We start from the raw sequence: 23,300 nt of genomic DNA, 5'->3' as shown, positions 1-23,300 counted from the left end.
GGGATTACAGGCTTGAGCCACCGCGCCCAGCCCAACTATGTCTTATGCAGTGTATCTATTGTACCGAATAATCTTATCAGGTTAAAAATATGAAGTGGGGCTAAAACTCAACGCCTGTAATCCCAGCCCTTTGGGAGGCCAAGGCAGGCGGATGGCTCAGGCTCAGGAGTTCAAGACCAGCCTAGGCAACATGACAAAACGCTGTCTACAAAAAATATGAAAATTAGCCGGGCGTGGTGGGGTGTGCCTGTAGTCCCAGCTACAAACTGGGAGGTGGAGGTTGAAACTGGGAGGTGGAGGTTGCAGTGAGCTAAGACTGCGCCACTGCACTCCAGCCTGGGTGACAGAACCAGACCTTGACTTAAAAAAAAAAAAAAAAGGTAAACAGCTTTTTAAAGTACTCTTAAGGGTACACAAGTGAATATATTGGCTGAGTGTGGTGGCTCATGCCTGTAATCCCACCACTTTGGGAGGCTGAGGCAGGTGGATCACCAGGTCAAGAGACCGAGACCATCCTGGCCAAAATGGTGAAACTCCGTCTCTACTAAAAATACTAAAATTATCTGGACACGGTGGTGTGCACCTGTAGTCTCAGCTACTCGGGAGGCTGAGGCAGGAGAATCGCTTAGAACCCGGGAGTCGGAGGTTGCAGTGAGCTGAGATCACGCCACTGCACTCCAGCCTGGGCAACAGAGCAAGCACTCTTAAGGGGTACACAAGTGAATATATTCTAAGATCACTGGGGCTTAGAATACATACAGGAGATATCAAAGCATACTGGTGGAATAGTTCACTACTTTCTTTTTGGGACAGGGTCTCACTCCCATTGCTCAGGCTGGAGTGCAGTGGTGTCATCATGGCTCACTGCAGCCTCAACTTCCCCGGGCTCAGGTTTCTCCTACCTCAGTCTCCCGAGTAGCTGGGACTACAGGTGCACGCCACCACGCCTGGCTAATTTTAATTTATGTTTTTTGTTTTTTTTTTGTAGAGACAGGGTTTTGCCATGTTTCCCAGCCTGGTCTTGAACTTTTGGGCTCACGTGATCCACCCACCTTGGCCTCCCAAAGTGCTGTGATTCCAGGCAGGAGCCACCATGCCCAGGCCCAGTTTAATTCTCTCAAATGTCCCTTGATTTCTAGCTCTCTTGTGAAAAACAAAATCCTAGTGTATTTTCTCAAGCACCTTGGAATTGTTGCAGAGCCTTAATATACAAAGTAATACGCTTTCCTTTCTCCCTAAAAAAATTGCTGGAGACCTTGAAAACACTGTACTATGTGAAAGAATCAGTCCCAAAAGACAAAAGTCACATTTACATGAAATATCTAGAATAGCCCAATCTTACAGTGCCAGAAAGTCTCTTAGTAGTTGCCAAGGGCTGGAGAAAGAAGCGAATTCAGAGGTGATAGCCACAGTTTCTTTTGGAGGGTATGAACAATGTTCTAGAATTGATTTGTGGTGATGGTTGTACAAGTCTATGAATATACTAAAAACCACTGCCTTCAAGAACAAAAAAGAAGGAAAAAAATCCCCCAAAACCCAAGAACACCCCCTCCCCACTGAACTGTACACTTTAAAGAGGTGAACTGTGTAGTATGTAAATTATATCTCAGCAAAGCTGTCATCAAAACAAAAGCTGGCATTCTTACAAGGTGGGCTTAGTGAACATCTTCTGTGGGCAGGGCTTGCTCTCAAGGGCCTTCTTTACCTTTGAAAACTTGTGGACATTCAATATAATCCATAGGTTCAGAGAAAAAATAAATAAAACTCATGGACAAAGTACAAGTGTGCCAAAAATGAGTACTGGCATTAGAACTAAAATCATAAATGACAAGAGTGATGAGTGACTATCTGCCAAATGATAGGAGGAGACAAATGTTAGATTCAGAGCAAGGACAAGGAACCATTGCTAAATCCGGCAATGTTTCACAGAAAAATGACGAAGTGAGCACTGAAGGACTCAGACGGGAAGAATGAGGATGGGCAGATACCACCATATAAGCTTTCAAAGGGCCAAGGAGATGCACGTGCTTCAATCGGGCATGGGAGGGAGGTAGTGGGCTCTGCTACCATCAAGATCGAGAAAGCCCTGCTTTTCTGGGCAGGAAACTTAAAAAGCATTTTAAATTTTTTCTGTACTGTTAGGAAATGTTTTTTTTTTTTTTTTTTTTTGAGATGGGGTCTTGCTCTGTCGCCCGGACTGGAGTGCAGTGGCCGGATCTCAGCTCACTGCAAGCTCCGCCTCCCAGGTTTACGCCATTCTCCTGCCTCAGCCTCCGGAGTAGCTGGGACTACAGGCGCCCGCCACCTCGCCCGGCTAGTTTTTGTATTTTTAGTAGAGACGGGGTTTCACCGTGTTAGCCAGGATGGTCTCGATCTCCTGACCTCGTGATCCGCCCGTCTCGGCCTCCCAAAGTGCTGGGATTACAGGCTTGAGCCACTGCGCCCGGCCAGAAAGTAATCTTAAAACACAAACACACTCACAAAAACAACTTATTTCTATACTACAATCAATTAAGTTTTTTTTCTTTTTCCTTAGAGACATGGCCTGTTTCCCAGGCTGCAGTGCAGTGGCTATTCATTCACAGGCACGATCACTGTGCACTAGAGCCTTGAACTCCTGGGCTCAAAAGCGATCCTCTCACCTCGGCCTCACCACACCTGGCTACTGTTCATATTTCGTGTAAGGGTGGAATGTTTACTTTCTGGAAATAAGTTAGAGTTGTTCATAATTGAAGCTGCAGAATGAGGAATTATTGTCAATAATAAACATTAACTCAAAATCCCTTCATTATTTTAACTGTTTATTGCCTTAGAATTAAAAGGTGAAATGTATAGTTAAAAAAAATCTACACATGAATTGACGTGTAATTCCTATACTTCACTCAAAGCCTTTTGCATCCCAGGAGTAAAATATAATTACATATCAGTACTATAGATCTGTCTAAAGATATGGCAATAAAACGTTACGAAATGTGTAAGCCAAGGAAGTTTTTAAGGTTTTTCTCTTAAAAACTTCAATTTGTAGAATTTGCCAGTGCTCAACAGTGAAATCACTCTTTATGTATCAGTATCAGCCCTATCCTTTTACCTAACCCAAATACTTTACTAGTAACAACTGCTAAAAAAACAAAACCCAGCCCTCCAAGTGAGACATTTTTTTCCTTCCCATAAAATTAACCAAACAATCTCAAACCTGTAGGATTGCTAGACAATTATATTTCTCTTACCTGTCAGTACAGTTACTAACACTCACCCATTTTAATCCCAAATTTTATCTAATATTTTTAAATTTTTTGTAGAGACAGGGTCTATGTTGCCCAGGCTGGTCTCGAACTCCTGGGTTCAAGCAATCCTCCTGCTTCAGCCTCACAAAGTACTGGGATTATAGACATGAGCCGCTATGCCTGGCCCCCTATCTAATGTAATTTTAATATTGAACAAGCTAAGAAATAATTGTAATAAGAAATTACACACAATGGTCACAAATTATTGGCACCTTCAGGGGCAATTCAGTTGCCAGGGCATCAGACTTCCAAACCTTGCTGTACGCTTCATACCTCTTTATAGTTTTGATTTAGGTTTATTTTACTACTAAAATTGTTTTTAAATCAAATACAATGCCCCGAACTGTCTGCTTTAAAGGTTTTCTACATCTTCAAGTATTTATCATGGCAACAGTTTGCTCCATCAGAACCCTGAATATTAGTTATTTTAAGTTTTATATACAAGCATTTTATTCTCCAGTGTCTCTTCTACATACTGAGGATTACTGCCTCTGTAATTAAAGCAGCCTTGGTTTTAATATACAGGTTGAAGATCCCAAATTCAAAATGTTACAAAATCCAAAACTTTAAGCACCACACAACACTCAGAATTTGGACTTTCACACCGAGTGCAATGGCTCATGCCTGTAATCCCAGCACTTTGGGAGGCCAAGGCGGGAGAATCACTTGGGGTCAGGAGTTTGAGACCAGCCTGGCCAATATGGCAAAGCATCATCTCTACTAAAAATACAAAAATTAGCCAGGCATGGTGGCACGCACCTGTAATCCCAGCTACTCAGGAGGCTGAGGTAGGAGAATTGCATGAACCCGGAAGGTGGAGGAGGTTGTGGTGAGCTGAGACTGTCCCACTGCATTCCAGCCTGGGCAAAAGAGTGAGACCCCGTCTCAAAAAAAAAAAAAAAAAGAAGAATAATTTGGACTTTCAGTTCAGATTTGAGATGCTCAACCACTTAAGTATAATGCAAATATTCCAAAATCCTAAAAATTCCAAAACCCCAAACACTTCTTATTCCAAGTATTTTGGATAAGGGATACTCAACCTGTACTAAATTCAGTCCACTTCAAAGCAATCAATATATTTAATACAAGCAGAAAAAAGTTATTTTTTGGTAATTTAATGATTTAAACTTAAGATGACATCCTATGGAGAGGTATGTAACTGAGCAACTTTATTAAGTTGTAAAGGCTCAGATGAAAAAAGTAAAGGAGTCTAAAATTCCTAGAACAGCAAGCTGAAGTAAAGGAACTTTTAAAAATTGGGAGAAACTCTTTATACAATGAGGCCCCAGAGAACATAAGCTCTCTGACAGCTTGGGCTGTCCTTGTCCCCTTCACAAAGGTCTCCCCAGCAGTTACACAACCCACAGCGGGAGTGCACATCTGCAGAATGAATCACTGAAAGCAAAGTAAATGGTACAAAAACTCAGAATAAACAGTCCTGCCTACACGTACTATGAGATCCAATGAGACATAAGACAGCTAACATCTTGATCTCTCTATATCAAGTGTTTTAAATAGTCATTTGAATGCAAAAACAAACAGACACATACACCTTCATGCCTGAATATTAAGAGACAAAACTCACACCAGAGAAATTTATTTTACAGTTCATTTGCTGCTTCACTTCTATTTTACAAAACAAAGACTCTTTTAGGAAGATACTTAAAAGTTTCTTTAATATTAGGTCTCTTGAAGGGGGATTACCAAATTGCTTTTCTAGTTTATGAATTACTATGTAACTTGCCAGATGAGCATATTTATGCAGTATCTTGTCACAGGACTGTAAGTTACCTTAAATCCCACACATTCAGGCGGCGGTCAGTACCACTTGAAGCCAGAATAGTTTCATTATGTGGAGACCAGTGGACCTAGTAATAGATAATTTTGAAAATGTATTTAAAGAATCATCCGCTGCTAGGTTTGTGGCTGCTGTTTAATCTGATATTTTCCCATCCTGCACTCTATGATCTTATCCTTGGTCTGATGTCCTCACTCTCTTGTCCCAGACTTTCAAGTGCTCTGAAAGGGCTCAGCTCTATCCTGTCCTCAGGAAGGCTGCACTCCCCAGCACTGAGGAACTTGGCCTGGGATTTCAATAAATTTATTCAACCCCATAACCATCACAGAAGCTTTTTAAATCTTCAATAAGGTGTACCTTACCCTATGAACATCTCCATGTAACACCATGGACAAGGCATTTTTTTTCAATAGTGGACCCACCAGTCTGGTATAGCTTAACTAATGAATCCCTGGATTTCATTTCTTGACATACAGACACCAGAAAACTGTCACATACCTGGAAAATTTCATCTTTATGAGATTCGAAGGTATGGAGTTTTAATTTTAAGTTACGCAGATCCCATAAAGCTACGGTCTAAAGAAAAATAACAAGTGAAAATGATTTCTAAGCTTTACCTAAGAATTTTCAAATATCTGATTAAAGCACAAGAGAACTGGGTTTTATAAACACCAAATAATGCAAAACCTTATCCGCAGAGCCGGTGGCTAGAATAAATTCGCTGTAGGGATTGAATGAGAGGCAGTTGACTTCGGCAGTGTGCGCATCCACCAAGTGGCTCGGCTTGGAAGTGGTATTGGACCTGGTGTCCCATCTAAAACACAAAGGTAAAGTCACACAGCACCCAGGGAGGACACACTCACATTTGGCCCCACGTCACTGTCACTACACTCCACAACTAGCTCCACTATGTGAGCCCCTTCATGAGGAAACCAACCACACAGCTGGTGATTCAGACCTTGACCACTAAATGATACATTCAAAACCTACAGAGAACAAGCTAGTGCTGTTAGTCCTGTTTTTTAGATTCCTATTTTAATTACCAACTACTTCAAGCATACACAAAATACAGACTATGTAGAGAATAATGTTAACAATCTGATACCTACAACTGGTTTTGACAAATGCCCAGTATTTTGTCACATTTGCCTCAGGTTATTTGTTTATAAGATGATAGGTGAATCAAGTCCTGTGGCCATACCTTGATACATTTTCCTCCCTGACCTCCAACTGGCATCACTCTGGATTCCAATCTTGATATTTACCACCACACCAAGTATGTCCCTTCACATGTCCATACCTATTTTTCTTTTTTTCTGAATAATAAGCAATCCTCCCACTTCGGCCTCCTGAGTAGCTAGGACTACAGGTGCACACTATCATACCTAGCTAATTTTTTGTTTTTAAATTTTGTGTAGAGACGGAGTCTCACACTCCTGGTCTCAAGCAATCCTTCTGCCTCAGCTTCCCAAGGTGTTGAGATTACAGGAGTAAGCTACCTAAAGCTGTTTTTTTAAAGCCATAACTTAAAAAAAAAAACAAAAAAACTACAGCCTGCAGCAATCACTGATGGTCATTCAGGTCACCCATTTAACAAGATCCCACTGAACTTTCCACCTTACATCATAAGTTTCTGATCATCAGCAACAGATCCAAACAATGACTCGTGCAGCAGGTGCCAGGCCACATCCTCTACAACAGCTGAGTGGCCAGTAAAGATCGCTTTAGCATCCACAATTTTGCCTTCTTTTGGTCCTGCGTTTATATCCCACAGACAGACAGTCTGAGAGAGAAGGAGAGAAAAAAAAAAGAACAAGGGCTATAAGAGACGTCCCCCCCTCCCCCGCCGAGACAGTGTCTCAGTCTGTCACCCAGGCTGGAGCACTGTGGTGCGCTCTCGGCTCACTGCAGCCTCCGTCTCCCAGGCTCAAGCGATTCTCCTGCCTCAGCCTCCTGAGTAGGTGGGATAACAGGTGCAGGCCACCATGCCTGGCTCATTTTTTTTTGTATTTTCAGTAGAGACGGGGGTCTCACCATGTTGGCCAGGCTGGTCTTGAACTTCTCGCCTCAAGTGATCCACCTGCCTTGGCCTCCCGAAGTGCTGGGACTACAGGTGTGAGCCACTGTGCCCGGCCAAGAGATTGAATTTAAATGCTAACATCTTATTTAAAATAATTTCATTACAAACAAAACTATTCAACTGTATAAAAGTTTGAGGTAAACACAAGAGAGAAAATATAAGCAAACAGAAGAGTATGTGGGTGCAGCCTCCATGTGAGGTGCAGAGGAAAAGGAAACTCCACTGTAATGAGGGGGAGGAGAGACTGAGTACGGTGGCAGGCAAGGACACTGATGCTGGAGTTTCTACCTACATACATTCAGACATTCAAGTACCCCAAATTCACTTAGACAACACAACAAATCACCAAGAGCCGGGCGCTCAGCATCTACTGAACACAAATGCACATCCTAAAAGTTTATACTGGGATGGGAAGACTGGGAATTAAAATCAAACTGTGCCTCTCACATAGCAAAAGCCTCATGGACAAGTCTTTCACTTCATGGCAGAAACCACCATAGACATCAGGAGATGTGACAGGTAAATGACACTGGGCCAGAAACCTCTACTAGTCTACTCTGAGAGGTCAAGGCCTGAGGCCCACAGACAGATCCCCAACGATGCGCTCCTTGAGGCATCAGCAGAGTCCAAGGAGGGGCCATGGGGCCTTGCTTGGGCCTCAAAGGTCACAGCAGCCCACAAATAAGGAGGTCTCATGTGGGCCTTGACATCCTGTCACAGCAAGAATTAAGAGGAAAGTCTTAAGTTTTTAATGAAAAAATATTGCAAGGTATAGGGCAACGATTCTCATTCAATGGTTAATAAGAAATAATCCCATGAAGGTATATTAGCACTATAGTTCCACTGACACTGGTATGGGCTTCATATTTTGTTTTTTGTTTTTTAAAATTCAGAGCACGTGACCATGAAAGGGCTTCATCTCTTTTTATTAAATCACTTTCTTACATGAAAGAGTTTCTTTTCTTTTTTTTTTTTTGAGACAAAGTCTCGCTCTCTTGCCCAGACTGGAATGCAATGGCACAATCTGGGCTCACTGCAACCCCCACCTCCCGGGTTCAAGCAATTCTCCTGCCTCAGCCTCCCAAGTAGATGGGATTATAGGTGTGTGCCACCATGCCAATATTTTTGTATTTTCAGTAGACATGGAGTTTAACAACGTTGGCCAGGCTGGTCTTATACTCCTGACTTCAGGTGATCCACCAACCTCGGCCTCCCAAAGTGCTGGGATTCCAGGCATGAGCCACTGCGCCCAGCCACATGAAGGACTTTCTGTAACAAAGCTATTTCCCAGTAATGGCTATTTTCCCAGTAACAAAACTTTTTTTTACACAATACATATGCCCTCAAGTCTCTGTTGTTACTTACACATGAAGACACTCCATGTACATAAACTGAAGAGAAAGGAACATGTGGCGCTGCTGCCATTCACACCGACTCAGAAGGATCTGGCAAGATTAGCATGATGCTTGGCATGGGGGGAGCCCCTGGCAAATGTCAGCTATTATTACTACTACCAAATTCCCAGCCTGGTCTCTTCAAAAGGTACTAGTAATTGGGTTAATGAGTACAGTCCACTTTCCCTACTTGGGAAATCATGTCATATACACTTTGAGGGAAGCATCCTTTCAGAAAGCCTGTAATCCCAGCTCTTTGGGAGGCCAAGAAGGGTGGATCACTTGAGCCCGGGGGTTCAAGACCAGTTTGGGCAATATGGCGAAACTCCATCTCTACAAAAAATACAAAAATTTGCTGGGGTGGTGGTGGGCGCCTGTAGTCCCAGCTACTTGAGAGGCTGGGGTAGATAGCCACTTGAGCTGGAGAGGTGGAGGTTGCAATGAGCCGAGACTGAGTCACTGTGCTTTAGCCTGGGCGACAGAGCAAGACCCTGTCTAAAAAAGTGAAAAGACAACCAACAGAATGGGAGAAAATTTTTGAAAATCAGAGGGACTTATACCTAGAATACATAAGAAACTCTTATAACTTGACAATAAAAAGACAAAATTAAAATATGGGCAAATAATTTGAATACCTATTTCTCCAAAGGAGATATGCAAATGGCAAGTACAAGAAAAGATGCTCATCATTAGTTATCAGGGAAATGCAAATTAAAACCACAATGAGCCAGGTGTAGTGACTCATGCCTGTAATGCCAGCACTTTGGGAGGCCAAGGCAGGAGGATTGTTTGAGCCCAGGAGTTCAAGACCAGCATGGCCAACATGGTGAAACCCTGTCTCTTACTAAAAGTATGAAAATTAGCTGGGCTTCATGGCGCATGCCTGTAATCTCAGCTACTTGGGAGGCTGAGGCAGAAGAACTGCTTGGACCCGGGAGGTGGAGGTTGCAGTGAACTGAGATCGTGCCACTATACTCCAGCCTGGGTGACAGAGACAGACTCCATCTCAAAACAAAAACAAAAACAAAAAAAACCAAAAAAACCCCAGGAGATACCACTTTACGCACACTAGGATAGCTATAATAAAAAACACAAGCATTGGTGAGGATGTAGAGAAACTGGAACATTTGTACATTGCTTGTGGAAATGTAAAATGGACAGCCACTTCGGAAAATAGTTTTGTAGTTCTTCAAAAAATTAAACAGATACCATATGATCCAGTAATTCCACTCCTAGGTATATATCCAAGAGAAATGAAAACATACATCCACACAAAAACTTGTAAACAAATGTTCATAACATAATTCAAAGTAGCCCAAAAGTAGAAAGAACTCAAATGGTTCATTGACTGACAAATAAGTGAACTGTGGTATATCCATACAGTGGAATATTGTTCATCCATAAAAAGGAATGGAATGTAAGTAATGTTACTTGAAAACATTATGCTAAGTGAAAGAAGCCAAACAGAAAAGGCTACATATATGATTTCATTTATATGAAATATCAAGAACAGATAACTCTATAGAGACAGAAAATAAATTAGTGCTTACCAGGAACTGGGGGAAGGCAGGGAATGAGTGGGGAGTCACTGCTTAATGGGTATGGAATTTCTCTTTCAGAGAGCAAAAACATTCTAGAATTAGTGGCGATAGTTGTGCACTTTTGTGAATATACTAAAACCCACTGAATTGTACACTTAAAAAATACTTTATATTAATCAGGTCCCACAAACATTCTAGAGTTTCCATTATAAGGGCCTGGAGGATCCTCTTTTAAATAATGGGAGGCCTTTTGCCTATGCTCCCTCCATCCTAAGGCTACTTCAAAAGAGCTTTGTGGAATCCGAAGACTCATACAGGGCAGTATGAAAACTATGTCTCTAAGTCCTGGGGGAATGTTACCACAATAATCAGCAGTATTATCTTAGAAAACCTTTCATCTATATAGCACTCCTTCAGTACAGCTGTGACGCATCAGCTCTCACTATATGAACAAATTACAAAGAATACGCTTCTCACATGGTCATCAGATGCACTTAGGAGATGCCCACTCAAATTCGAATTCCAGGAGAGACCATAGCCTTCCTTCTGGTGACCTCTCAACCTGAGATCAGGATTACATTCTCCACTTGGGTCTAAGAAAAGATGAAAAAACATTAAATTGTTCTCTGTTCATCAGAACTGGTGAGAATAAATTCTCACTCCTTCAGTGAGTGAGCCATTACAGCAACTGCACATGAACAAGATCTGGTCTGACCCATAATCACTTTAAAAAGCTGTTCTCTCTGCTTCGTTCTTAATATCCAATGCAAACTGAGCCTCATGACCATTAAATGATTGGTTTCTTTGGAAAACCTAATATTAGTCCCAACACAAAAATACTAAAAACTATAGCTATCCTACAAATTTGGGCAGTGGTAACCCTATCCCCCCCACTCCCCAGCTTTTTAGAAATATTTCTTTTTTTTTTTTGAGGCAGAGTCTCGCTCTGTCGCCCGGACTGGAGTGCAGTGGCCTGATCTCAGCTCACTGCAAGCTCCGCCTTCCAGGTTTACGCCATTCTCCTGCCTTAGCCTCCCGAGTAGCTGGGACTACAGGCGCCCGCCACCTCGCCCGGCTAGTTTTTGTATTTTTAGTAGAGACGGGGTTTCACCGTGTTAGCCAGGATGGTCTCGATCTCCTGACCTCGTGATCTGCCCGTCTCGGCCTCCCAAAGTGCTGGGATTACAGGCTTGAGCCACCGCGCCCGGCCTTTAGAAATATTTCTAACGCAGCAGGTCTGGTTGATCAGTCCTTGCATGCCTCTAGAGTAGCCTGCAACCATAAATGACCCTTAGCTAACCCCTGGGAATGTGACCCTCAGGAAGTTCATGTCACTGACTGGTAAAGTTGTGTAAGCCCAGAGCAGTGGGGTATGCCATAGGAACCTGTCAAGACTTGTAGGATTGTTTAGCAAGATTCACATGTATTTGGCTTCACTATTGGGGTTTCTCAATTTTGTTACCATGGCTGGTCATTGAACAGGATGTGCCCACGCCAACAGACCTCCACAAAAATCCCAGATTCTGAAACTCAAATGGGCTGCCCTGGGTAGAGACATTTGGCACATGTTCCTATGGTTTGCTGCTAGAGACAAAGTATGTCCCACATGACCGTGGATGGGAAGGACTCAGACGCCTGTAGCTAACCTCTCTGGACTTCCCCTGATGTATATCTTTTTCTTCCTACTTTTGCTCTGGATCCTTTGCTGTAATAAACTTTAGCTGTTAGTATAAGCTGCTTTTAGGTAGTTCTGGCAAATCCCTGAACTTGAGGATGGTTATGGGACCCCCCCCAAAGCAATTTTTAAACCTTTAAATATTATAAAGTATGCTACTTTGACTTAAAAACATTACCAGTTTGAATCAAGAAAACTGCTCAAGTAATGACCTGACTTTATTATTACATACCTGGTTTAGCAGGGTGTTTTGTATAGTCAAAAACCAACACATCAGAAGATGGTGTTTTTGTAGCAATGATGTGAGGATTCTGCGGCATGTAACGAGCACGGTTTACTTCTCCTTCATGGTTGATTTTAATTTCACATTCAATTTTTCCTGTTACAGAACCAAAGCCACCAAATTCTAATGTGAGGAGAAAGAAACACACACACACTCAGGATTAAAATTCACAAATTACTTAGTTCAATCAACCCAACAGATTTTGACCTGGCAGAATACAACACAAATTGACAAGCCAAAGACAGAGACATGCATAGAGAAAATCCAAAAATGTGGGTTCATTTGCCACATCAATTTATTCTTAAAGCCCATTTGCACTGGAAAATATTCGTAGCTGCCTAGCTGCCTTATGCAACTTAATTCAGTTCCACCTTGGATCTAAAACTGTCCTCTTTCAGTTATGAAGATGATACAGTTATTCACTGAAATTTCAAATAACCACATAATAAGCAGACTAACAGTTTTTTACTTCAAATACAACTCATTGGAAATGCTGCACTGATTTAGCATCTTATTTTAGGATTCATCAAAACAGGAAAGGTTTTAACTAACCCTCAGGAGTATGAACACCCTTTGAGTCTAAAGTCAGAAGCATCCTCAAATCAGTGTGAAACCCATGCTAACCCCTACCTGTCCCTAAACACACATACGTTAGCTCTGCTAGCATCCTTGGTTTAACTGCTAGTGCAGTGCCAAGGTTAACCTCTCCGCCCATCTGGTGTGTGAATAAGACTGTAGTATTAAATAATCATGAAAAAGGCCTTGTAAAGTAACAAAGCCATATAAAAAAGCACAGTAACTTCCAAGAAGTAGCAACATATTAGCAGAAAGAATGCAAGTAGAGAACATCTAAGCAAATACAGCAAACAAGAACATTCTTTTTTGTGCTCATAGATAAAAAACTTGAATTAGTTGCTGAGGCTTAAAAAGATAGAAGAGTTCACACTACAATTGTGTTATTCTTCCTGACCTATATTGCCTTTTCTTTGCACATTCCATTTTAGCTCACCCTGTGTCTCAGGTCAGGGACAACTAACACAAATGCCTACTGGAGCCAGGCTGGTAAGAAGTAAAATAGACTGGGGCCTGGAGCAACCACCAAAAGGAGCAAACCATTTCTCAGTTCCAGGCAGCTCCTTCTATGTGGAATGCTTAATGAACATTGGCTTCCATGTCTTAATATTAGTATCTAGCTGTTCTCTCTGAAGCAAACATAGCTTACTATTGCAGTGCGGCTGAAAAAAACATATCTCAAATCCACGATTACTCCAAAGCTCCTCTACCCACTACTCTCACGTGACAACATGCAAAAGGACCCTTTTTCCTTGTAGCACCTTCTGTTCCATACTGTCAATGGAAGAAGTGTGCCTCAGCATGCTAAGATCCCTCCTGATCCAACAGTCTCCTGCCTCCTGAGACTGCTCCAAACCTGCTTCACTTTGACCTTCAACATCCCATTGCATGGACTCCAGTGGCTCTAACCCTTCTGCTACAAAGATACTCAAGTTTCCTGATTCCTTTAGCTAAAACAACCTGAAGAGCTCTCCAAAAAAAAGGGGGGGGGGTGGCGTTTCCAAGTAGGATTTACTTTGAACACAAGAGTTTTGTTTTCTCAAACTTAAAATTTTGAAGTCACTGTCTTAATGATCATATCCATTAAAAAATATAACTGAATATTGGTCAGGCGCAGTGGCTGACACCTGTAATCCCAGCACTTTGGGAGGCTGAGGCGGGCGGATCACGAGGTCAGGAGATTAAGACCATCCTGGCTAACAATGTGAAACCTTGTCTCTACTAAAAATACAAAAAATTAGCTGGCTGTGGTGGCGGGCGCCTGTAGTCCCAGGTACTCCGGAAATCACTTGAACCCAGGAAGCAGAGGTTGCAGTGAGCCGAGATCGCACCACTGCACTCCAGCCTGGGTGAAAGAGTAAGACTTTGTCTCAAAAAATAAATAAATAAATAAATAAATAAAATATATATATATAATATATAAAAACAAACTGAATATTAACAAAGGTATTAAATTATTTCAGCTACTTGTTAGAATACACTGGATGTGTAACTTTAATAGTATATTAATATCGTTATGCAGAGACTGTTAAACTGCAAGCCCAGTAAATACATACTTCAGGGCTAAAAGCCATTTAAAAATTTCTGATTACAATATATTCAGGCCGGGAGTGGTGGCTCATGCCTGTAATTTCAGCACTTTGGGAAGTTTAGGCAGGCGAATCACTTGAGGCCAGGAGTTTGAGACCAGCCTGGCCAACATGATGAAACTCAGTCTCTACTAAAAATACAAAAATTAGCTGGGCGTGTTGGTGGGCGCCTGTAATCTTGGCTACTCTTGAGGCTGAGGCACGAGAATCACTTGAACCCCGGAGGTGGAGGTTGTAGTGAGCTGAGATCGCACCACTGCACTCCAGCCTGGGCGACAGAGCGAGACCCTGCCTCATAACAAACAAAAACAAAACACAAAAAACTCCCAATGTTTAAAGAAATAAAGCATACAGTTGTCGGGGAATGAACGATAAATTGTGGGAGGGGTAAACTGGGTGAATCACTTTGGAGAACAGTTTTCTATGAAGTTGACAATGAATACACCACACAACCCAGCAGTTTCACTACACTAGAGAATGTAATATTTTTGAGACAGGATCTTGCTCTGTTGCTCAGGGTGGAGTGCAGTGGTGTGATCCTAGCTCACTACAGCTTCAAACTCCTGGGCTCAAGAGATCCTCAGCCTCCCAAGTAGCTAGGACTATAGGCATGCGCCACCACACATGGCTAATTTTTAACTTATTTTTTGATAGAGACAATGTCTCACTGTGTGCCCTGAATGGTCTTAAACTCCTGGGCTCAAGCGTTCCTCCTGCCTTGGCCTCCCAAAGTGTTGGGACTATGGGTGTGAGCCACTGTACCTGGCCAGTATTTTATTTTCAATAAGAAAAAAACCCTAAGGCATGTATTAGAAAATGCCAACAGCATTAAGCCATTTGGGACTGTGAAGAGAGAGTTAATACAGCAGTCTGGGTGCTTAGCCCTGGAGTCTCTGAGGAACACTAGGACCCCATTACTGACCCTTGGCAAACTCCTGGGAACATGTACCTCAGAATGTTCTTTCTGTCACTGATGAACTGATGATTTTGTGGTGTGCACCTGGAGCAATGGACCGCGTTGTACCAGTTTGTCAGGTTTACTTTGCAGATATCAAGATTGATGATACATACCTTCTTTTATTACTGGGTCCTCAGTTTGTATTACTGGGGTCCTCAAGTTTCAGTCGCCGTAGCTGGTTGTCAGCAGGATGTGCCTATGTAACTAGTCCCCCAAGAAAATCTCAGACCCCAAGACCCAAACAGGCTTTCCTGAGCAGAGATATTTCACACATGTCCCTGCAGTTTGCTGCCAGAGAGAAAGCACATCCTGTGTGGCCTTGGACAAGACTTGTGCCAGACCTCCCTGAGCTTGCCGATGTACATCTTTTTCCTGCTGCTTTTGTTTTGTGTTCTTTACTGTAACAAACTTTAGCCACAAGTATAATTTGCTCTTGGGAGTCCTAGCGAAATCACCAAACTTGGGGTGGTCATGGGAATACCAAAAACAGGAGAGTATGTGTTTGACTAAATTAAAAAAAGAAAAAAAAAAGCCAACAGATTCCTAAATTAACCCTACCACTACTCCCACTCTCCTCAAACAAAAAAATACCCACTGCACACACCAACACATATTACTTCTACCAAAGTGGAATATCCTAATTACACATAGCAGTTATCCACTTAATTTATCTTGGATACCTTCCTATACCAGTGCGTACAGATTTTTCTCATTAAAAAAAAATTTTTTTTTGAAATTTTGGTAGAAACGAGGTCTGTGTTTTACAGACTGGGCTTGAACTCCTGAGCTCAAGCAATCCTCCCACCTTGGCCTCCCCAAGTGCTGGGATTATAGGTGTGAGCCATGGCACCTGGCCTTTCTTTTTAATTGCTGAGTAGTATTTCAAACATACCATGTGCTTAACCAACTTTCTATGAACCAACATCTGGGTTACAAGGTTGATCCTAATTTTTCAATTCTGCAATTACGGCTAAAATCCTTGCGCACATGTAGGTGAGTAGTTCTGTAGGATAAAGTCCTAGAAGTTAAATTACTGGGCCAAAAACTAATAGTATAGTTTTAATAGCATATGCTTTGAAAGAGGCATTTTCCCTTTGACATCAATATTGGAATATATGATATACCTACCACCCTTGTCACTGTCACAATGGGAAGCATCAAACTGTGCGTCATCATTGGGAATATGTACTCGAGCAACCACCAGATGATTCTGTTCATCAGACGTATGAGTCCCCAGCACTAGCCAATGAAGGGCATAATCTTTTCCTTCCGGTCTGTTTAAGAAAGAAAATAAGTCACACTAACCTGACAAGAAATCTCCAGTTGCTAACAAATTCAGTCTAGTTCCCTCAAAATACATTCACATTTCTTTAGCAAATATATACTTAGCATCAACTGTGTATCTTCTCCCCCTCTGGTTACCAACTTTACAATCCCCACATATGCAAATGTAAGAAAATATTCTAGCTACAATATGCAGAGGGCTTGCTTCTTTCTCAAAGACCCATCCTCCTGTGCCTCAATTATCAATGTGAACACTACCTTTTATAGAGCAGCACTCTGGGGAAGGCAGGCCCAACTCAGTATAACACAGACAAACATCTACACAGGAATCCACCAACAATCCCCACACTCATAAATCACAACTTCCCACCTAAAGAAATCTTCTTCCCACCTAAAAATATCTTACACACTAGATGTTTCCTATTTCCCAATAAGAAATTCTACAAGGTAGTAAAGTGTTGAATCAAAAAAACTTAGCTTAAATCCTGGATCAAACTAAAATGCAATTGCTTAAAACACAACCTCCCTGGGGCCTCAGTTTCTTCACTGAATAAAACAGGCTATAAGTGCAAATGGCATGATGTGAAACTCCTTGACGTTTATGATACCTAGGTTTATGAAACAAACATTCTCAATTTTACTGAGGCATCTTTGTTACCTTGTTCTGTGGAAACTCACCTTGAGGCTGAAGAACTTGCCCAAACCTCTGGGCACCTTGGTCCAAGCAGTGATTTTTGCATCAGTATCTATCAAAAAGGCTTCCCCATTTGTATTATCAAGAACACAATTTTCAACTGTGCTCCATGGTCCTACTTCAATGAAGAGGACTGAGAAATAGGGCTCTAGGCCCCAACACAAGACAAGTTAGGACATTTATCTGTTTCTAAATTTCAGCTGCACGAAGGACTCAATTTTTTTTTGTTTTTTTTTCCTAAAAAGATTGAAGGTTACTTCTAGACAAGTAATTTAGTAATAACTTAAGAAAATACAAGGCCGGGCACGGTGGCTCACACCTGTAATCCAGCACTTTGGGAGGCTGAAGCGGGCAGATCACGAGGTCAGGAGACTGAAACCATCCTGGCTAATACAGTGAAATCCCGTCTCTACTAAAATACAAAAAATTAGCCAGGTGTGGTGGTGGGCAGCTGTAGTCCCAGCTACTTGGGAGGCTGAGGCGGAAGAATGGAGTGTACCTGGGAGGCGGAGCTTGCAGTGAGCCGAGATTGTTCTACTGCACTCCAGCCTAGGCGACAGAGCGAGACTCCATCTCAAAAAAAAAAAAGAAAAAAAAAAAAAGAAAATACAAAATGCAATTTTACCAAGATTTGGCTTACAGTAAAAAAGTGCATGCACAGACACACGCGCACACACACACTCCGCCAAGAACAGAGTAAGGCAGCCATGACTAAGCAATAGCAACGTGTTTGAAAAAAAGACATCTGCATGCGGTGGCTCATGCTTGTAATCCCAGCACTTTGGGAGGCCAAGGCAGGCGGATCACCTGAGGTTGGGAGTTCGAGACCAGCCTGTTCAACATGGAGAAATCCCGTCTCTAATAAAAATACAAAATTAGCTGGGCATGGTGGCACATGCCTGTAATCCCAGCTACTCAGGAGGCTGAGGCAGGAAGATCACTTGAACGTGGGAGGCGGAGGTTGCGATGAGCCAAGATCACACCATTGCACTCCGGCCTGAGCAACAAGAGTGAAACTCTGTCTCAAAAAAAAAAAAAAAAAGAAAAGGAAGAAGACATGGGTCTTGATTGATACATGCAAAGTGGGCCAAGAATATGATGTGGCTATCAAAAAAGTAATTAATTCTATCTTAGGTGGTCTTTATATGCGTGTAGGGGGCAATGCACATGAGCCCATGTGCCCCCGCCCCCACTTTTTTTTTTTTTTTTAAAGAGACAAGGTCTCACTATGTTGCCCAGGCTGGTCTCCAACTCTTGGGCTCAAATTGATCCTCCTGCATCAACCTCTTCAGTAGCTGGGACTACAGATGTGTGCCACCACATCTGGCTTGCCCACTTATTTTTAACCAGTAAAACCATTAAAATTAGGCTCCAAGCAACATACTTTATGAGGACTTGGACAGAAATCAAACCTTTACAGGGAATAATGGCTTAAAATGAAAGGGTAAGCCAGGTACAGTGCTGTGCACCCACAATACCAGCTACTAGGGAGGACTGCTTAAGCCTAGCAGTTCATGTCCAGTCTGGGCAACATAGCAAGATCCTGTCTTTAAAAAAAAAAAAAACCCAGTCTGGGCAACATAGCAAGACCCTGTCAAAAAAAAAAAAAAGAAAAGAAAGAAGAAATATTTGGCCATATGCGGTGGCTCATGCCTCTAATCCCAGCACTTAGAGGGCCAAGGCAGGCGGATCGCTTGAGCCCAGGAGTTTGAGACCAGCCTGGGCAACATGGCAAAATCCCATCTCCACCAAAAAAAAAAAGTAAATATTTAAAAAGAGAAATAAGAATGCTTGAGAGAAAGAAGGCACCACAAAGCAATGGCGGGACTAATATCAAAGGAAAAAAGTGACTTCTTTTTTGTGGAGTTAAGCAAGAAAATTGAGACCAACAGGTAAAAAATTACAGGTAGACAGGTCAGTTTATCATAGGCCCTTTCTAATGAACACTGTCCCAAGATGGACTGGAGGAGCTTAAAAATCCCTCTGGACTCAAATTTAATTCTTCCAGTTTTCCCCAATTTGATCATCATATGAGAACTTTTCTTTTTACTAGAAATCCTTTCACCTCCATCACTAAAACACAGCCTGTTTTCCTAAACTAATCAATATGACACTATTTTCCTCCAATACTGGAAGTACTTAAAGGCTGCAGAAACACTAATGGTTAAGAGAGCCTATTCATTTTCAGTGCAGAATTTTCTGACCCCAGTAACTACCACTAGGAAATTTAGCCAAGCATCACATAAATATGGCCTATTATAAGATTATTCTCAGCAGTATTGTTTATAGCAGCAAAAAGACTGAAAATAACTAAACATCCATCAGTAAGGAACTGGTATAATATATTACACAGTGTATCCATAAACAAAATTCTATGGCACCCTTGAAAAGAACAAGCATATCCAAGCATGCTGACAGGAAAATCTCCAATATATACTCTTACTGACAAACTCAAGTGAAGAACTTGCTACCATAAAAAATGATGAAGATACAGGTAAGCACTTCTACACACTGGCAAGGATCGGTTAGGAAACTGAAAACAATGACTGGGGAAAGGAAGTAGGACAGTAAGGGATGTGGAAAGGGGATTTATTCTTCACTCTACATCCTTTTGTACTTCCTGAATTTGAAAAACTACAAAGCTTTTTAGGTAAACAATAACTTAGTCTCAATATATTTAAAACATTATTCAACAAGAGATATGAAATAACTACCTAATTAAAAAAAAAAACCAATTTCTTAGAGATACCTAAATAAAACCTTTTAAAAGCCAAATCAACAATTGTAATCCCAGCATTCTGGGAGGCTGAGGTGGGTGGATCACGAGGTCAGGAGTTTGAGACCAGCCTGACCAACATGGTGAAACCCTGTCTTTACTAAAAATACAAAAATTAGCTGGGTGTGGTGGTACACACCTGTAATCCCAGCTACTCAGGAGGTTGAGGCAGGAGAAACGCTTGAACCTGGGAGGTGGAGGGTGCAGTCAGCCAAGATGGTGCCACTGCACTCCAGCCTGGGAGACAGAGTCTTGCTCTGTCTCCCAAATCAATTATTTGGACAATTACCTAACTCAGTTGAAGGACAATAGCTCAGAAAGTCCAAGTAATCGTTCTGAAGCATGTTGTAAGTCGGCAGAAGAAAGGCTTATGAGGTGGAGCAGGGTCTTGTTCCTCAGAGTCAGACAATGAGGAACAGTCAACATTTTTACTGTCCTGTATGGTGATAAAACACAGTCCCTTTATACCCCAAACTGAACCCTGCAAAGCACCACACAGCAATCCTCAACATCCAAGAATGCAGGCTGCTTGGCATTTTCTTACATTCTCTAAGGCACTGCACGTCCCACAACTCAATCCCACAACAGCTTTGTATACAAAGAACACCATGATACATATCAAATAATTTAATTAAAACATTTTCTGTTGCATTCCTAAGTATTACATATTATAGGTAACATTTAAAAAAAAAACTTCAGCAAGTAGCTTTCATTGAAATCCAAATGAAGAAACACAGAGCTATTTCAATCCTGACAAATTATTTCTGAACAGGAAGGGGTGGGAGAACCAGCATCAGTCACCACTTACTGTGTACTTATGCTGCACCAGGCACTTTAACATGCATGATCTCATTTAATTCCCCCAAATGTAGGTAGTCAGTACGACCAACATCTCCATTTACAGCCCAGACAACACGGCCCCAGTTCACAAAGCTAAGAAGAAGCAGGGGCATGATTCTAACCCAGGTCTCTAAGTTTAAAGTCCCTGCTGTTTTCTATTATGTTACAGTGGGTCAAAAAGATCCCCCAAAAGGTAAATTTAGTTAATACATTTTAAATCTGCTTAACAGACCAAAGAGGCAAATGCACATGATGCTCAAACCAGAACTTGAATACTCCTGAGTATACGATGCTTAATCTAGTTTTCAATCTGTTCAAAGGTGACTGTAAACGTCAATGCTTCCAAGTGTCCATCACTTAGTTCTTCTCTACTCTTCCCACATCTGTACATTTACATCTAGATTTTTGGGAAGCCCAGTGGAAATTCCTATCTGTATGGAAATCAATGTTTGCATATGGAGAACCTAGCCATTGTAAGAGCAGTTTTATATACAATGAGATTATTGTAATTATTATTTTTATTTTTAAGAGATGGAGTCTCGCTCTCGCTCTCACCCAGGCTGGAGTGCAGTAGTGAGATCTTGGCTCACTGCAACCTCCGCCTCCCAGGTTCAAGCAATTCTTCTGCCTCAGCCTCCCTGTAGCCTGTAGCTGGGACTACAGGCACACGCTGCCATGCCTGGCTAATTTTTTTTTTTTTTGTATTTTAGTAGAGACGGGGTTTCACCGTGTTGCCTGGGCTGGTTTCGAACTCCTGAACTCAGGCAATCCACCTGCCTCAGCCTCCCAAAGTGCTAGGATTACAGGCGTGAGCCATCGCGCCCAGCCAAAATTAGCTTATTATTTTTATAACTTGTTGCAAAATCCTCTTTTTAGGTTAGAGTTTCATTTAATCCTCTTTAAATTATATGCCCACAACACCCAAATTTAAGATGCTTTTCTGTTGTTTCTTTGGAAGACAGGGTCTCACTGTGTTGGCTAAGCTGGAATGCAGTGGCGCAATCATGGCTCACTGCAGCCTTTAACTCCTGAGCTCAAGCTTACCTTCCAAAGCGCTAGGATTACAGGAGTATAAGCCACTGTGCCTGGCCCCATATTTAATACACTTTAAAAGTACATGGTCAAGTTTCTACTAGAAAAGGTTCAAGTGAATGAGCAAGGCAGACTAACGCAGGGACCAGCTGTGTGATCTTGGGATGGCACTTAAACGCTCACTCCCGGTTCCCCTATCAGTAAAACAAGGATAATGAAAATTACCTACAGCATAGTACTACTATGAGGATTACAACAACAAGACGTAGATTCTTCAGATGTGCCAGGCCCTGTTCTGACTGCTCAATAAATGCCAGCAATTATTACCAGAGAAACCGTAGAATACTCTTATGAAGACTAACAATCTCAAAGTGTATTCCATAAGCCGATAACATCTTTTCTTTGGTCAATTGTTAACAAGGTCTTTTTGCCTTTACCAATTAAAATGTATTTATCTTGGGTGACTGTTACGTGTGTTCACTTTGCAAAAATTTATGAAGCCATACAACACTTATGATGTGTGAACTTTTCTGTAAATATTCTCTTCTTTTTCAATAAAGTTTTAAAGAAACGCATTAGTTTGGGCCCAGAGAGATGCTGCTCTGCATTCGAGCCCAGAAAATGTCAAATATATTCAGTGTTTCCTCCAAATACCATTAATCTCACAACAGATTCTTTCTCCCCTTTTACCAGCACACTATACGCCAGAAATCATCCCATAAATCACGTTAAGTTTTGAAAATAAAAACCACCTGCCACCCCAAGCAAGGGCTGATTACATACTTATGTTCTAGGTATAAAACGCCAAAACTAGGAAATTCAGAATGACAGTTAAATTTAAGCAAAAAAAAAAAGTTGCCAGAAACCCTTACTTAGTCACTTCAGGAAGCCACTGAACGGTAAGACTGGGCCACTGAAGAGCATGGGTCATAACCAGGTCATACAGAAACGGTGTATTCTTCTTCCAGATTTTATATTCTTCATTGATGACACGCTCCTCCACAGTATCTTCAAACACTGAAATTTGGAGAAAGCCCACACAATTAAGTGGCTGAGATGGATCGAAGTCAGAAATTGGAGGTCACCTCAAGATGGCCACACCTCATGTACTCTTTTTCCTTTTACCTCTAATTTGGACACGGACAACTAACTGCTCTTCCAGAAGGTGGAGAAAATACTACCAACCAGGAAGTCTGTTTTTTCCGTTGAGATTAATATCCCCTGCGTATACCATGTTGGGTAGTCAATTGAAATTGTTTACCCTGTTACAGCTGTTCGCACCTGTTCTAAGATGACGACCTGTACGTACAGGGGCTGCGCGACCCACTCGGGAAGACAAATGCACGTGTACCAGAAGCCCACAGGCCTGATCCCTCCAATCCCCATCAGGGGAGGCCCCAGGTCCCACGACACCCGCCTCGGCAGCCATAGGCCTGAGGGCTCCAGCAACCCCCGGACAAGGGCCGCGACCCCGAGGCGGTCAACGCGCGCGCGTAGAA

The 23,300-nt window shown here is 42.0% G+C and overlaps 1 protein-coding gene across 1 annotated transcript in view; it reads right to left on the bottom strand.

The window, feature by feature from the left end:
- RBBP7 (retinoblastoma binding protein 7) overlaps positions 1-23,300 on the bottom strand; it is a 33,408-nt gene that overhangs the window by 2,399 nt on the left and 7,709 nt on the right. Inside the window, exons 2-11 of the mRNA XM_011940267.1 lie at positions 22,674-22,818; positions 16,304-16,449; positions 12,005-12,178; positions 10,575-10,690; positions 6,705-6,865; positions 5,770-5,896; positions 5,581-5,658; positions 5,076-5,152; positions 3,089-3,105; positions 2,659-2,735 (exon numbers count right to left, since the gene is read on the bottom strand). Of these exons, the coding sequence (XP_011795657.1) occupies positions 2,659-2,735; positions 3,089-3,105; positions 5,076-5,152; positions 5,581-5,658; positions 5,770-5,896; positions 6,705-6,865; positions 10,575-10,690; positions 12,005-12,178; positions 16,304-16,449; positions 22,674-22,818 (1,118 nt within the window). The remainder of the gene's footprint in view (positions 1-2,658; positions 2,736-3,088; positions 3,106-5,075; positions 5,153-5,580; positions 5,659-5,769; positions 5,897-6,704; positions 6,866-10,574; positions 10,691-12,004; positions 12,179-16,303; positions 16,450-22,673; positions 22,819-23,300) is intronic.

The sequence above is a fragment of the Colobus angolensis genome, unplaced genomic scaffold (assembly GCF_000951035.1).
Source record: "Colobus angolensis palliatus isolate OR3802 unplaced genomic scaffold, Cang.pa_1.0 Scaffold188, whole genome shotgun sequence".
Lineage (NCBI taxonomy): Eukaryota > Metazoa > Chordata > Mammalia > Primates > Cercopithecidae > Colobus > Colobus angolensis.
The sequence above is the reverse complement of the archived record's forward strand: the minus strand, read 5'-3'. Positions and strand labels throughout refer to the sequence as shown.